General features: G+C 37.0%; 1 protein-coding gene across 4 annotated transcripts in view; it reads right to left on the reverse strand.

Moving 5' to 3' along the window:
* Positions 1–12,694, reverse strand: part of TP63 (tumor protein p63) — a 227,836-nt gene extending 215,142 nt beyond the window's left edge. For all 4 annotated transcript variants that reach the window (XM_032406166.1, XM_032406165.1, XM_032406167.1 and 1 more), the window contains exon 1: positions 12,633–12,694. In XM_032406166.1, the coding sequence (XP_032262057.1) occupies positions 12,633–12,694 (62 nt within the window). The remainder of the gene's footprint in view (positions 1–12,632) is intronic.
* Positions 12,695–15,786: the final 3,092 nt, after the last annotated feature.

A 15,786-nucleotide genomic window follows, 5' to 3' on the forward strand; every position in this document is an offset into this window, starting at 1 on the left:
CCTGCTCAGCAGGGAGTCTGCTTCTCCCTCTGACCCTTCTCTCTCTCATGCTCTCTGTCTCTCATTCTCTCTCACACAAATAAATAAAATCTTTAAAAAAAAAAAATTAAAAAAAAAAAAAGAACATATTATGAGCAACTCTATGCCAGCAAATTAGATATCCTGGAAGAAATGGATGCATTCCTAGAGATGTATCAACTACCAAAACTGAATCAGGAAGAAATAGAAAACCTGAACAGACCCATAACCACTAAGGAAATTGAAGCAGTAATCAAAAATCTCCCAACAAACAAGAGCCCAGGGCCAGATGGCTTCCCAGGGGAATTCTACCAAACATTTAAAGAAGAATTAATACCTATTCTTTTGAAACTGTTCCAAAAAATAGAGATGGAAGGAAAACTTCCAAACTCATTTTATGAGGCCACCATTACCTTGATCCCAAAACCAGACAAAGACCCCATCAGAAAGGAGAATTACAGACCAATATCCCTGATGAACATGGATGCAAAAATTCTCACCAAAATACTAGCCAATAGGATCCAACAGTACATTAAAAGGATTATTCACCACGACCAAGTGGGATTTATCCCTGGGCTACAAGGTTGGTTCAACATCCACAAATCAATAAACGTGATACAATACATTAACAAAAGAAAGAACAAGAACCATATGATCCTCTCAATAGATGCAGAAAAAGCATTTGACAAAGTACAGCATCCTTTCTTGATCAAAACTCTTCAGAGTATAGGCATAGAGGGTACATACCTCAATATCATAAAAGCCATCTATGAAAAACCTACAGCGAATATCATTCTCAATGGGGAAAAACTGAGAGCTTTCCCCCTAAGGTCAGGAACGCCTCAGGGATGTCCACTATCACCACTGCTATTCAACATAGTAGTAGAAGTCCTAGCCACAGCAATCAGACAACAAAAAGAAATCAAAGGCATCCAAATCGGCAAAGAAGAAGTCAAACTCTCACTCTTTGCAGATGATATGATACTTTATGTGGACAACCCAAAAGACTTCACCCCAAAACTGCTAGAACTCATACAGGAATTCAGTAAAGTGGCAGGATATAAAATCAATGCACAGAAGTCAGTGGCATTCCTATACACCAACAACAGACAGAAGAAAGAGGAATTAAGGAGTCGATCCCATTTACCATTGCACCCAAAACCATAAGATACCTAGGAATAAATCTAACCAAAGAGGCAAAGAATCTGTACTCAGAAAACTATAAAATACTCATGAAAGAAATTGAGGAAGACACAAAGAAATGGAAAAACGTTCCATGCTCATGGACTGGAAGAACAAATATTGTGAAAATGTCAATACTACCTAGAACAATCTACACATTCAATGCAATCCCTATCAAAATACCATCCACTTTTTTCAAAGAAATGGAACAAATAATCCCAAAATTTGTATGGAACCAGAAAAGACCCCGAATAGCCAGAGGAATGTTGAAAAAGAAAAGCAAAGCTGGCGGCATCACAATTCCGGACTTCCAGCTCTATTACAAAGCTGTCATCATCAAGACAGTATGGTACTGGCATAAAAACAGACACATAGATCAATGGAACAGAATAGAGAGCCCAGAAATGGACCCTCAACTCTACGGTCAACTAACCTTTGACAAAGCAGGAAAGAATGTCCAATGGAAAAAAGACAGTCTCTTCAACAAATGGTGTTGGGAAAACTGGATAGCCACATGCAGAAGAATGAATCTGTACCACTTCCTTACACCACACACAAAAATAGACTCCAAATGGTTGAAAGACCTCAATGTGAGACAGGAGTCCATCAAAATCCTAAAGGAGAACACAGGCAGCAACCTCTTCAACCTCAGCCGCAGCAACTTCTTCCTAGAAACATCGCCAAAGGCAAGGGAAGCAAGGGCAAAAATGAACTATTGGGACTTCATCAAGATAAAAAGCTTTTGCACAGCAAAAGAAACAGTCAACAAAACCAAAAGACAACCGACAGAATGGGAGAAGATATTTGCAAATGACATATCAGGTAAAGGGCTAGTATCCAAAATCTATACAGAACTTACCAAACTCAACACCCAAAGAACAAAGAATCCAATCAAGAAATGGGCAGAAGACATGAACAGACATTTTTCCAAAGAAGACATCCAAATGGCCAACAGACACATGAAAAAGTGCTCAACATTGCTCGGCATCAGGGAAATCCAAATCAAAACCTCAATGAGATACCACCTCACACCAGTCAGAATGGCTAAAATTAACAAGTCAGGAAATGACAGATGTTGGCAGGGATGCGGAGAAAGGGGAACCCTCCTACACTGTTGTTGGGAATGCAAGCTGGTGCAGCCACTCTGGAAAACAGTATGGAGGTTCCTCAAAAAGTTGAAAATAGAGCTACCATACAATCCAGCAATTGCACTACTGGGTATTTACCCCAAAGATACAAAAGTAGGGATCAGAAAGGGTACATGCACCCCAATGTTTATAGCAGCAATGTCCACAATAGCCAAACTATGGAAAGAGCCAAGATGTCCATCGACAGATGAATGGATAAAGAAGAAGTGGTATATATATACAATGGAATATTATGTAGCCATCAAAAGGAATGAGATCTTGCCATTTGCAATGACGTGGATGGAACTGGAGGGTATTATGCTGAGCGAAATAAGTCAAACAGAGAAAGACATGTATCATATGACCTCACTGATATGAGGAATTCTTAATCTCAGGAAACAAACTGAGGGTTGCTGGAGTGGGGGGTGGGGTGGGACGGATGGGGTGACTGGGTGATAGACACTGGGGAGGGTATGTGCTCTGGTAAGCACTGTGAATTGTGCAAGACTGTTGAATCTCAGATCTGTACCTATGAAACAAATAATGCAATATATGTTAAGAAAAAAAAAAAGAAGAAGATAGCAGGAGGGAAGAATGAAGGGGGGGAAATTGGAGGGGTAGACGAACCATGAGAGACGATGGACTCTGAAAAACAAACTGAGGGTTCTAGAGGGGAGTGGGGGGAGGATGGGTTAGCCTGGTGATGGGTATTAAAGAGGGCACGTTCTGCATGGAGCACTGGGTGTTATGCACAAACAATGAATCATGGAACACTACACCTAAAACTAATGATGTAATGTATGGGGATTAACATAACAATAAAAAAAATTTTAAAAAACTATATTGGAAATCATTACATATTTTTATTTTTATTAAATTTATCTCATTCTTTCTTTTGGTTGAATAGTATTCTATTGTATGAATATAGCTTAATTTATTTTATCAGTTCTTCCTGGTGGAAATTTAAGTTTTTCCAGCCTTTGTTACTACAAACAATATTGCAATAAACATACTTCAGTTCCTTTGCACACACACAAAAAAAATACATGACAAATTGAAAGTTATTATATAATTTATATAATGAATAAAACATTTGTTATTTTATTATAACTTCCACATATTAAAATTAGGAACCAAAAAACAACTATTTTACTAGATTTTTCCTTGTTGGCTTCCATTATTGTTGGGAACATGTTATTTGTCTAATACATAATTTTTGATATCATTAATATCAAGTCACAAGTACCTTTATCTGAATGTTTCATCTGAGGATACCTAAGTGTTCTAACATTTATGTTTCCTCCTGAGCTTCAACAATCTTTCTTTACCTCACACTTAATTCAGATGATTCTAGAGCCAGTTTTGCTACAGTAGAAATACTACTAAAAACCTCTGAATTTTTAAATTTCTTATCATATATCCAAAATCTAAGATTAAGTATTTACCGAACATTTTTGAATAGTTTTGTAGTTTACAATGTTGAACTATTTAAAGCATTATCCTTTCTCTCTTTCTAGTCCCAGTCACCCAAACCAGCAGTTTTATCAATTTATTTTAATATTAGCTAATTTACAAAACTCCTTTAAAAATGTGCTTAGCAACTCAGATAAACGAGATACTAAAAAAATCAATTTTCTTATAAAACCCAAAATTATATGTCAGTTTCATGTGTTTTTATTTTGGATATGTTACTGTCACAATTTCTTATTTTTTTGTTTACAAAATGCCCCAATTTCACTTTTGTAGAGAGAAGCTTGGACTGGTTAAAAAAAAAAAAAGTGCTTTGTGATTTCTTTGGCTTTTTCATATATATTCTGTCTTCCCAAGAAGCAAAGAAATACAGAGCTTCTGTGAAAGGAAAAAGAAGGGAAGAAGAAAAGTAGAGAGAGGAAAACAAACAAAAACACAAAATAACAAGCTCTCTACCTTACTGCTCTGAAGGATTCAAGAATTAGAGATAAAATCATAGGGGTGCCTGGGTGGCTCAGTTGGTTAAGCGGCTGCTTTCAGCTCAGGTCATGATCCAGGGGTCCTGGGATCGAGCCTCATGTCAGGCTCCCTGTTCAGCGGGGAGCCTGTTTCTCCCTCTCCCTCTGTCTCCCTGCTTTGTGCCCTCACACTCTTTTCTCTGTCAAATAGATAAATAAAATCTTTAAAAAATTGTATATAAATTGTACATAGGAAGGTAAGGTGGTACCTGGAATGCCAGATAGAAGGGCTGGTAGTGAATTCATAGGGAGGACAACACTGAAGGCTTGTGCTCAGTGAGAAGACTTGATTCTACATGAGATTCTGCAGCAAGCACGTCAGTGCCCATGCAACACCGAGGATGGCCTACATTCATCAGCACTAACTTGAAGATAAGGGATTTATTAATATGCCAAGTTTTAGTGAAGAAATCTCAATTAGATCCACATCAGCCTCTACAGGATACTTAAAAAAAATCATTGACACAGGTGCAAAGATTTATCACATCAGAGAGTATCAATTAAGATGCTGAAAAAATTCATTTTGACTGGAAGTGTTTAGATTGCTCATAATTTAGTCTGAAAACCCTGTCTAACAAAGTTTTCGTACATTCCCTGAGATAAGAAAAGTGTGAAAAAGAAAGATAAAATGGAAACACATCTTATTAGCACTTTCTATTTGGAGGAGGTTGCAATATTATAGAAAAGTTGGAAGATATTTTTCTCAATGAAAACTTTGATAAATATATTTATTTTATTTATGTAGTTAAGAAGTAAATGACATTATTAAATTCAAGCATAAAAATGGAAGTTTGGCTGAACCAGAAAAAAAAAAAAGAAGAAAAACTAATGATGAATTTCAGATTAAAAAAATACCAAGCTTTACGTATTTTAAGAGGGAGGAGGCAGAGGGGAGGGAGAATCGTAAGCAGGCCCCACACCCAGCACAGAGCCCGACGCAGGGCTCAATCTCAGGACCCTGAGATCATGACCTGAGCCGAAATCAGGAGTCCGATGCTTAACCGACTGTAACACCCAGGCAACCCCACAAAGCTTGGAATTTTTAAGGAAGCTCTAAGAATTGACCACTTTGATAAAATGTCAGGATATGATAGGGCAAGCAGGTTAAATACAGTTAATAATCTTAAGGTATAACATATTTAACTTCAGAAGGCAAAGTCTGTTGCAGTGTTACCCCCTCATGAATTTGTGTGTTTTCTATTATTTATTTCAATCTACACCACCATTTGTAAAAAAAGCTTACATTAAAAATCCACCCTATGTAACCACGTGGTAGATTAAATTATCATACCACCATCCAATTTTGTACTTCTTGAGTCAAAATGCTTTTATCAGTTTTAATATTATTGTGATGCTGGTTTTCCCCTCAATTATAAGAAAGCTAAACAAGTTCATAGAAAGTGAGAAAGGGTGTTTTCTGTTCAACTTGACAAATTAAGTTTGCTCATTTGAAAAAGAGAAAAAGGTACTGGAAATTTGAAAGTGGCAAGGGGATTTTGAGCCTTACAAAATTTTTCTTTCCTGTAATGATTTCTGAATTTAGAGGTAATTCGTAATAAAGACTCAGATATAAAAGGAGAATAGAAGGCAAACAATAAGAACAGAGTGACAATTAGTTCTCTCCATTTAAATTATCCCCCAAATATTATGGCTTAAGGTAAAACCGACATGTTAATAACTGTCATTTCCCAAACCTTGACTAACCAATAAGTACACATCACCTCATGTCCATTTCTCATCCTATTTTAAATGGAACAAAGTGACTTTCAGAGGTTGGGAAGTGCATAATTACATAGACTGAAGTCTTTGGACTTTGATCATAATTATAGTGCTTTATCCATCCATCACTTGTTGCTTGAGGACTGTTCCTGGCGAGTTATTTAAAGGAGATAGGAACTCTGTCAGGACAAATTTGAGCTGCAAAACAGCTAATCAGAAACTTGGCTCTCTTGACTTGAAACAGATTGAAAATTGCTACTTTAATCTCACAATCCATTTGGCTCTTAAGTAAAGTGAGAACGTGGTCTCCCTGTAGGAAGGCATGTGTTGTTCATATCATTGGGTACCTTTTTATAAGCTTCTATTGGGACCCTGGGTCCAAGTTTGCCTCACTGTAGCGGTCTCAAAATTGACTGTGCAAACAAATGAATCCTCTGTGGTGCTTGATAAAAAATGCTAGTTTTGCATTCCTTCCCCTCACCCTCCATTTCCCAGAGAAAGGTATCAATGTAATTGTAAACCTAAAATTAACTGGGAAACTTACAGCATCCGAAGGCCTAGAGCTGTTTTTTCAGTAGTGGACTGAGAACAACATGAATCGAAATGGTTTGTTTTTGTTTACAATGCAATCCCAAGGCTCCACCTAGACTCATCAAATCATAGTCTCAGGCTGTGTATGTAACATCTCTCAGAATTCCTGACAACATCAGAAGTGAAAATGTATGTTACTGTGTTTTCCTGAACCTGAAGTTGGGCATTACAGTTTTGGGCATCAGTTACCTTCTACAATTTGAATAGAAATATAACACCACGTAAAGCATGTTGAGGAACATTAACAGATGCTACTAATAAGAATCACCCTTCCAATTTGCTGCCTCCAGGGTGGGCGCTTTGCACTTGGCAGTCTTCAGCAAGCAGGCATCTTCCTAACCTTCCTTGAACCTCCTTGTATGATTTCTATATATGCAATTCTACTTTAGATTCCCTGAGTCTAGGATTGTATCTTATATCTCCTACTATCCCCACTCGGCACCAAGAAATAATAAATAAATTAATTAATTAATTAATTCCTGGAATCCTTTAGTTAAACAAATCAAAACAAAACATAGTTTTAGTTTTCATATCTACAATTTGGGGATAAAAATCCTTTGCTTGGCGAATTAGTTTCATACTGCGGCTGTAACCAGTTACCACAAACTTGTGGCTTAAGCCAATATAAATGCATCATCTTGGAGTTCTGTAGGTCAGAAGCCTGACACTGGTCTCACCGGACTGAAATCAAGGTGCTGGCAGGGCTGCATTCCTTCTGGAAGCTGTAGAGGAAAATCTGTCATCTCGCCTTTTCCAGCGTCTAGAGGGGCCAGCCTTGCTTGGCGCATGATCCCCTTCCAACTTCAAAATCTGTTGAGTCGTTTCTCACATCACATCAATGACTCTTTTTCTCCCTCCAACTTCCACTTTTAAGGACTCTCACGATTACATTGAAACCACATGGGTAATCCAAGATAATCTACCTATTTTAAGATCAGATGATTAGCAGCCTTAATTCCATCTGAAACCTTAATTCCCCTTTGCTGCGTAATAGAACACATTCACAGGTTCTGGAGATTAGGACCTGGTCATCTTTAGAGGCCATTATTCTGCCTACCACACCGGCTCACCTCCCAGGTGGATCAGATACATAAGGTACTGGGAAATAACTTCGTTAACGGTAAAGTTCTGTACAGTTCTAATAAAATGATAATATGTTCTGTGGTAGAAATAATGTTGAACAGGATCACGAGACTTAAATTCTAGATCTGGTTCTGCTACTATTTTGTTCTGTGATTTGGGGGGAAAAAAAAATCACTTAACCCCTCTGGGATTCAGATTTCTCAATCTGAATTGTGAAGTATAAACATTGAGAGAGACAAGCCAAGATCATACCAAGACGCTTAATGATATCAGGCAAAATGGAACTTAAGGTATACCCACATGAGGACACAATTATTGCTGGAAAGGAATCCCCAGTGTGTTGGTGTGCTACACACACAATAGGAAAACTGAGGAATACACTAAGGCAATGCATTTCAGAGTTGTGTTGGGTTCCTATATAATTTCTCCACGTCCCAGCTGTGAAGAGTAGATCAGAGGTTGTAATCCCTAACTACTTTATGAGGAAACTTTCATTTAAATAGCTTAAATAATTTCATGAAGGTCATATAATCAGTTAGTGGTGGAGTTAAGACTATTATTCAGATCTTTTGACAAATTCTATGTGCACTCAGCGAACACACTTCCCTGCCTCCCTGCCATTTAAATGGACTTACAGCCCAGGGGTAGCATCTAGAATTATAATGCATCATACTTTGGACTAACCACAAATGATCATAACGGTCTTTTAGAATTTATTCTTGTGAAAATTGTAAGGGTTTGAAGCAGTTTTTTTTTTTCTTCATTACAACTGATGGATACGTTAGTCCCTGTTGATAAATTGTACTTTCATATTTCTTTATGAACCAATTCTTCCTGCCTTCTGCCTTGCTTCAATTCAAGTGCTGATAGAAATAACATACACAGACTGTAGCATGTTGGCTTGTTATGGATCGAGAAACAGTGATTATGGAGATGGCTAAAATGAATGGATTAGCTTTACTAAAAGCTGGTTTGCTCATTGCAGTGAGTAGATACATCCTTTATGTTACATCAGAAGTTGTATCATTATATGTTATATCAATTTTGGAGGACTTTGTATGTGCATAGACAGCACTGTGGGCATGTATTTTATTTTTGTACTTGCCATGATCCTGACAGGAATAAGAGCACTTGAAAAAAGAGTGACTGTAGAGAGTTTAATGAAGGGACTATTTGCCAAGGCATAAGGGATAGGATATGGGTTTTTGGAGTTAGTAGTGGCTGGGAATGCTTACCACTTCTACGCTTGAAAGAAAAGGAGGGTAGGCACCTGGACCTATGGCAAAAGGGTGCCTGACAGGACCTGCAGCCTTTAGGAGAAGACCCAACAGGGAAGTGGCCAGGGAAACATATACCCTAACTTCCCTCCTCAAGCACTTCTACTTTTTTTTTTTAATTTAAATTCAATTAGCCAACATATAGTACATCATTAGATTTGATATAATGTGCAATGATTCATTAGTTGCGTATAACACCCAGTGCTCATCACATCTTCTTATGCACTTCTAACCCAAGAGGAAACCAGAGGAGAAAGGAAGGGTCAGGGTAGCCTTTAGAAGTCAGCTTCCAGAGGTACAGAACAAGAAGAAGAATGGAGGATGCACGTGGAGAAGCCGGTAGAGGACACCCAACACAGAACTACAACTGCCCTTCTGTGATATTCTCTCATAAACAAAATGATGTTCCACTAGAAGTTCTCTGTCACCACACTTCCTTTTGGGATACATTTAGAAAACGTACTTAATAGAGTTGACCTTTTAACTGGTAAAGCATAAAATTCACAATCAATATGCAATTTACACAGGAAATGCTTCTTACTCATCCATATACCATGTTAGCAGTTTGAGCTTTTTTGGATTGACTGGCAAAAATAATACAATATTATCTCGCAAGTGGCTCGAATTGTAATATGCTGCATTTTCTCTTATTTTTGGCCCTCAGCTATCATATTATTTCAAAATTTGATCTTGATTCATTTTTATCACATTAACTGGTTTATTTGCAAAATTATATTTTGAAAGGATTTAGTCTGTCTTTTCTAATTACTCAGCTTAAAAATCTATTTTAAAAACTAGATAGCAATTCTAAAAACTAAAGTGTGAAAGAAGACCCGAATTATTACCCAACAATAAACTGACAGAGATTTAGATTCTAAAATGCTACATTTTCGATTCATTTTGAGTTTTCACCTAATAAAAAATAAACAGAACTCACTGCTGATACTTTTCATTTTTAAGGAAATGGTAATCTACCCATTCGCTCTTCTTTATTGATCTGGCATAATTTCATCTATGCTTCGATATTTTTGTTAAAATTAAGTTAGCAATAAAATGACAAGACTTGTGATTTTTTCCCCACCTTTTCTTCTTCTTTGTAATGGTCAATATCATCAAAGGGGAAATCTTAGCTCTATAGTTTTCATGCTCTTTTGATTATCAGAAAAGCTTTTGCAAAGACTAACTTAGCATCAACACTGGGGTACAACTAAATGTATAGTATGTCAATATGTTTAGGTGCAAAGAAAAATAAGACAGGGCGAAATCCCAATTTTAACTGAGAGAATGATTATCATAGAACTTTGAAATTGGCTTTTTGGGAATGGCATTAACATTCAGTAATAAATGATAATAGCATCTCTCATTTATTCTATTCTGTGATAAAAGGAAACCATGCATTAAGGTAGCTTGGAGTTAAAAATAACAAGATATCCTGTTCTTTCCTTTTTTGAAAATTCCCTTTCATGACTTTTTTCTAAAGACAAGGTCAGGAAAAAAGACAAATTTAACTATGTAGATGACTATGATTATGGAATGATTAAATTTGGTCTTTCTTAAAATAGATTTTGTAAACTGAGAACTACAAGGTTTGTCTGCTAAGAAAAAGCAACTCAAACCCATTCACTCACCAGGCATTGAAGAGAATGTTACTTATTCTTACACTGACAACACACGGTATCGTAGATTTCTTACAGTGATAATCCACATATTCATTTATTCACTAAGTAGTATGGACAGGAAAATAGTAATAATTCAGTCTTTAAAATACGTGGCAAAACAGTTAAAATATTTGGGAAAAATGTATCTGTTATTAAGTATATAAGTACCATAGAGTTAAATAAACGAACATTATAGCCGTACCTTACTCATTTTGCTATTTCCAGTGCCTTGCACAGAATAGATGCTCAGCAACAAACATTTCTCTGCTCTTTTATTTATTTGCAAGTTAAGTTTTCATTACAAATGGAGGGTACATAATCTTGCCGAACACAATTTATTAAACTGTTTCAATGCACTATTAGTATTTTGAATTTTACAGTATGTCAAAAACAGATGATTTTTGTTCCATGAATTAACAGGTTGTTAGGACAATATGAGAAGCCATTTTCTCATTTATTTATATTTCCAGGCTTCTCTCATCAATCACTGGAAATGCCTGTAGACAGGGGCGTACAGGTTGACGTGTGGGTTGCTAGTCAATAGAAGAAAGTTTCTTCTGGAGCTGAGGTAGATCCAAGTACCTACTTTAAAAAAGATGTCCTCAAGGGAAGCATTATACAGCTAATATTTCATGAGAACTATACTCTTAGAATACCACTTCAAAAGATTTTTAGTAGAATAGAAAATTTTGAGTCTGGAAAACTATTTTGAGAACTAGAAAATGTTGGGTGTTGTGCTCTTTATTGACCCAACCCCCACCTCCAATGCTAACATTGTGATTCGTGGCAGAGAGCAAGGCAGGAATTAGATCACCATTCGTGTTTCTCATTTCAACCTGAAGACCACAGACTTTTTCCCTCTCTCTCTCTTTTTTTTTTCCTTTTTCTCCCTCTCTTTTCTTTCTCCACCATTTACCTTTCTGCCTTACTTTTCTGCTTCTGCTTTCTCAGAGAGCCCACCAGAAACCTCACAGGAAGAGGAGCAAAGTCTACATCGTCCACATTAGTGTCCTACATGGTGACAAGTCATATTAATGAAAAAAGATCACACATCTTCCGTAATTGCCTAGGCAATGTGACAGTAACTGAGCCCTGCCCAGAGAGCCCACTCCACTTCTGGTATGAGCTTCCAATAAGCCTCGGTGGTGAATGACAAGTTAACCCCTTTGGAACCCCACCATTTTCAACACTCAGAGGACCTCTCTCATTAGTCTTATAAAATAAAGTATGAAATTCCAACATCAAATCTCATGCTGTTAAATTAACAACATCACACGCTACATACGACTTAAATATCTCCCATAACTTTATGACTGGAAAAACACTGTTCAGATTTCATTTACCAGTTTAAAAATAGCAAACTCTAATTTGAAACACATACACACACATCATGCACACTCACTAATATCCCCTCTTAGTGCTAGGCAAATGTTCCTTCCTATAAACATAAATAAAATTCAGTACAATCATAAATTTTAAAAGTCAGATTTGTCAAAAGATGATGTTTGTTATGAAACAAATCAAGAAGAAAATATTTCTTAGAGCCAAAATGACAAGCCACAATCTGTTGGCATAACAATGGCTATTCATCTATTTTTAATGTACAAATCAAAATTATTCCGTGTTTATTTTGACTTGAAGATAGTCCATAGATTATTATATCCCTGACCAATGAAATTTCTTCTTCTTGGGTGGGTGAGTGCTGAGCAAGGCAAATAACAGATTTTAAACATCTGCAAATGGTGTGATAATTATTTTTTTAAGAAACCATAGAAATCTTCCAACTTTGTCACTTTGTAGATCCAGACATGAACTAAGAAAGAAAATTAGAAAAGATGCCCACAGACCACTTTAAGTCCACAGAAAGTCCAAAATAATATCACTGTGCTCATAAACAAGGAGGGGTTGCTCTTTGTAGACAGAAACACTCATAATACACAAGGCACTCCAATTAAGTTTTGATAGAAGTTACTTCACGTTTCAACTCACCGCTGGATGTATGGGTCAGGACAGTACTGTAGGGTAGCACACCGTGAAGTTTCACAATTCATTTCCTTCAACTCTCTTTGATAATCAACAAATGGAGAACTATTATAGAACCTATACACATGTACCTGTGTATATATAGATAATAAAGCCAGGAGGCTAAAAGCAATAGGGTCAAATGCTATCAGACATAGAAGTTTAGACACTTCCCCCTTCACACACATTTGCAAAGAGGCGGAGCGTTTCTCGATTTTAGCCAATGAGATTGTCAAGTGACTCAAACATCAGAAACAGTTGATTCTTACCAGCTGGGCATCCTCTCTAAAATTGTTCTTCCCCCTCTACCACGGCTTTAGAGTCCTGGAGGCATAGTGGCCACACTTGTGGGCAACTTGGAGGCATCTCTGAACTTCTGGTCTCTCTGGTGATTGGATGCTGGCATGAATGGCATCAGAGTTTAATTTCAGCAGACTGGACTTTTATAATAGAACTGAGCTGCTGAGTGTCCATCCTGCTCCAGCTAATTAACGTTTCCTTGTATCTGCATACTGATTTGATTTGAGGACTTCTGTAACTGCTTCTGGAGCTTTTTTTTTTTTTTTTTTTTTTTAGCAGAGCTGCTTAGGAAGGTTGTTTTTTTTCATCTCCCCCCCCTTCCCCCCATTCTCCCTTTCAGCCAACCGCCTGTTGTGGTCACAATCTCAAATAGCAAAGACAGGGAAATTCCTTGATTATATTTAACCTAGAACTCACTCTTCGTCTCAGCTAAGAAAAAGTGGTATCCATTCACATCCCTTAGAAGTTTTTCCTGCCCCAAATAGAAGAATATAACCTTTATCGAGTTGTGTTTCATTTTTAAATATCCTGCCTCAAACACACACACAAGATTTTCTTAAAGTGATACTACTATATTATTTCAGACTATTTTGAAGCTTACAAAATTATTTTAAATTGCCTGTTACTGAAAACATTCTGGTTTATTTCAGTCTCTATCAGTCTGTCTCACTTTCTTATTATGTTTATTGTTTTTGCTGGTTTTGGTTTTGCTTTGGCTTGACCTACTTTAGAGTAAAATCATTAAATTCTTTATATATCCAAAAATGAGTATAATATCAGAAAAGTCTACATACAGAATCATTTACTTCCTTTCTGAATACAGGCTGTAAACCTATCCTGGTTTTGTGGATTTGGAAATTGAATGAAATATGATTCAGAAGCTAAATTAAAATAGACTCCAGCAGGAAAAAAAAAAAAGTTTGTGTGCCCAAGCGTCACTAACATGACAAGTTCACATCCTCCACTCACTCCCTAATCACAGGTCACCTGCAAACGGGTAACATTAATAGTAGCCAAAGTTGTAAGACAATCAAAAGTCCTTTTCAGAGAAATTTGACATTTCCTTAAAAGAAATTCTGGTTTTCAAAATGTGTTTCATAAAAATATTTCATTTGTTGCTTCAGCCAGGATAGAAGGGAGAAGCTATTTAAAACTTGACATTCTCTTCCCTTACTTAGCAGGAGAGTGTCTAACATCTGTGAATTGTGAAATTCATAAACATGCTGGCCTGAGCCCCAGCCAAATCAAACAGCTTGTTCTACAAAATGTGAAACTTGAAGGGAAGATCATTTTACTAATTAATTAAAGATTTGTTAATTGGAGTTAGAGTGTTTGGCTTTACTCCTGCTATTGGAATACAGGTGACCGGAATATACAAAGTTCTTAAATTGAAAATACTCAATTTCCTTTGACCATGGCCAAGTTGTTCCATCACACAGGGCCTTGTTTTTCCCATTTATAAAATGAGAGGTGAAATAACGATCTCTGGTTCAGTGCTTCTCAAATGTTAATGCATCTGTGAGTCACCTAGAAATCTTGTTAACACGTCTTCTGGTTCAGTAGGTCTGTGGCAAGGCCTGAGACTCTGTATTTCTAAAAAGCTCCCACGTGATGCTGATGCTGCTGGTCCTTGCGTCACATTTGGAATAGCAAGACCTGGTGCTCTTTTCAGGCCTGGTATTTATTTACTTCTAGGAAATAAGCAGAACTTGTCTACATATTTTAAATTACCAGGAGAGGCTCTAGACCCCCAAATAAGTTATCAATTTGCCAACATTTCTAGCATGTTTTTAATTTCAAAATGTTTACAGCCTAATTTATAGAAAAGAACATTTAAAATGCATGCCTTGACATCAGTAGCTGTTGTAAAAAAAATCCTAAATTTACTTAGCTAAGAAGGACAGATATTAAATGGCAAAAAATTTTACATAAATAATTATGAAAAATAATGGGTCCTATTGCATTGCAGAAATAAATGCAGAAAGATACCTTGACCAAGGGCAAAAAAGGCAAACTCTCTAAGATTTGACAGCACACCAGTAGCACACAACCATCTAAAACCTGGGAAAATAAGTGACAATTATACTATAATTACCATAATTGCCACTTGTATTAATATTACAACTGTCTCCCCTACCCCCGCAGAGTCTCAGGTTACAAATACATAAGTTATTTCTTTGGTGTGCAAGTTACATGCTTTTCCAGCAACTTAAGTCTCTTAGGCAAAGACTATAATAGAATGAGGTACACAGAAGCCTAGGAAAAGACAATCGCCTTTCTGACCAAGACCTAGAAGTTTGAATGATGTTGTTTGTGATGACTTTTGATATGCATGAAAAGGAAGAGAAAGATAAAGACTTGAGGGAAACAGCAGCATTTATGACCTGAAATTCTGGACATAACACAAGAGAAAGAGACACTTTCTCCTTCCCAGCTCCTAGCATCTGAGAGTGTGCACTCTGCCAAACTCAGGTATTTAAAACACAAACCTTTCTCACTTATGTCCATGTGAATTATTTCACTACAGCTCTTCTTTATGCATGCCATCCACTGGTTACATACTTTCCTGGTTGCTCTCCTGCCCTGGATCATATTTTGTGCCCCCTCCAGAATGTATCCACAGCTCGAAAATCCTTCAGAGAACAGGAAGCCTTTCTCATCCCTTCAGGTCAAAGGAAATTCCCCCCACCTCTACCGTCCTGACTCATATCTGTACTTGTGTAAGGGTACCTGCTACTTCCTTTGTGGATGTGACCAATTTTTGCATAAGCCCCATCTTCTGTACTGGACCGTGAACAGTTTGAGGGTGAGTTTGCTACTT

The sequence above is a fragment of the Phoca vitulina genome, unplaced genomic scaffold (assembly GCF_004348235.1).
Source record: "Phoca vitulina isolate PV1807 unplaced genomic scaffold, GSC_HSeal_1.0 scaffold8, whole genome shotgun sequence".
NCBI classification, from domain to species: domain Eukaryota; kingdom Metazoa; phylum Chordata; class Mammalia; order Carnivora; family Phocidae; genus Phoca; species Phoca vitulina.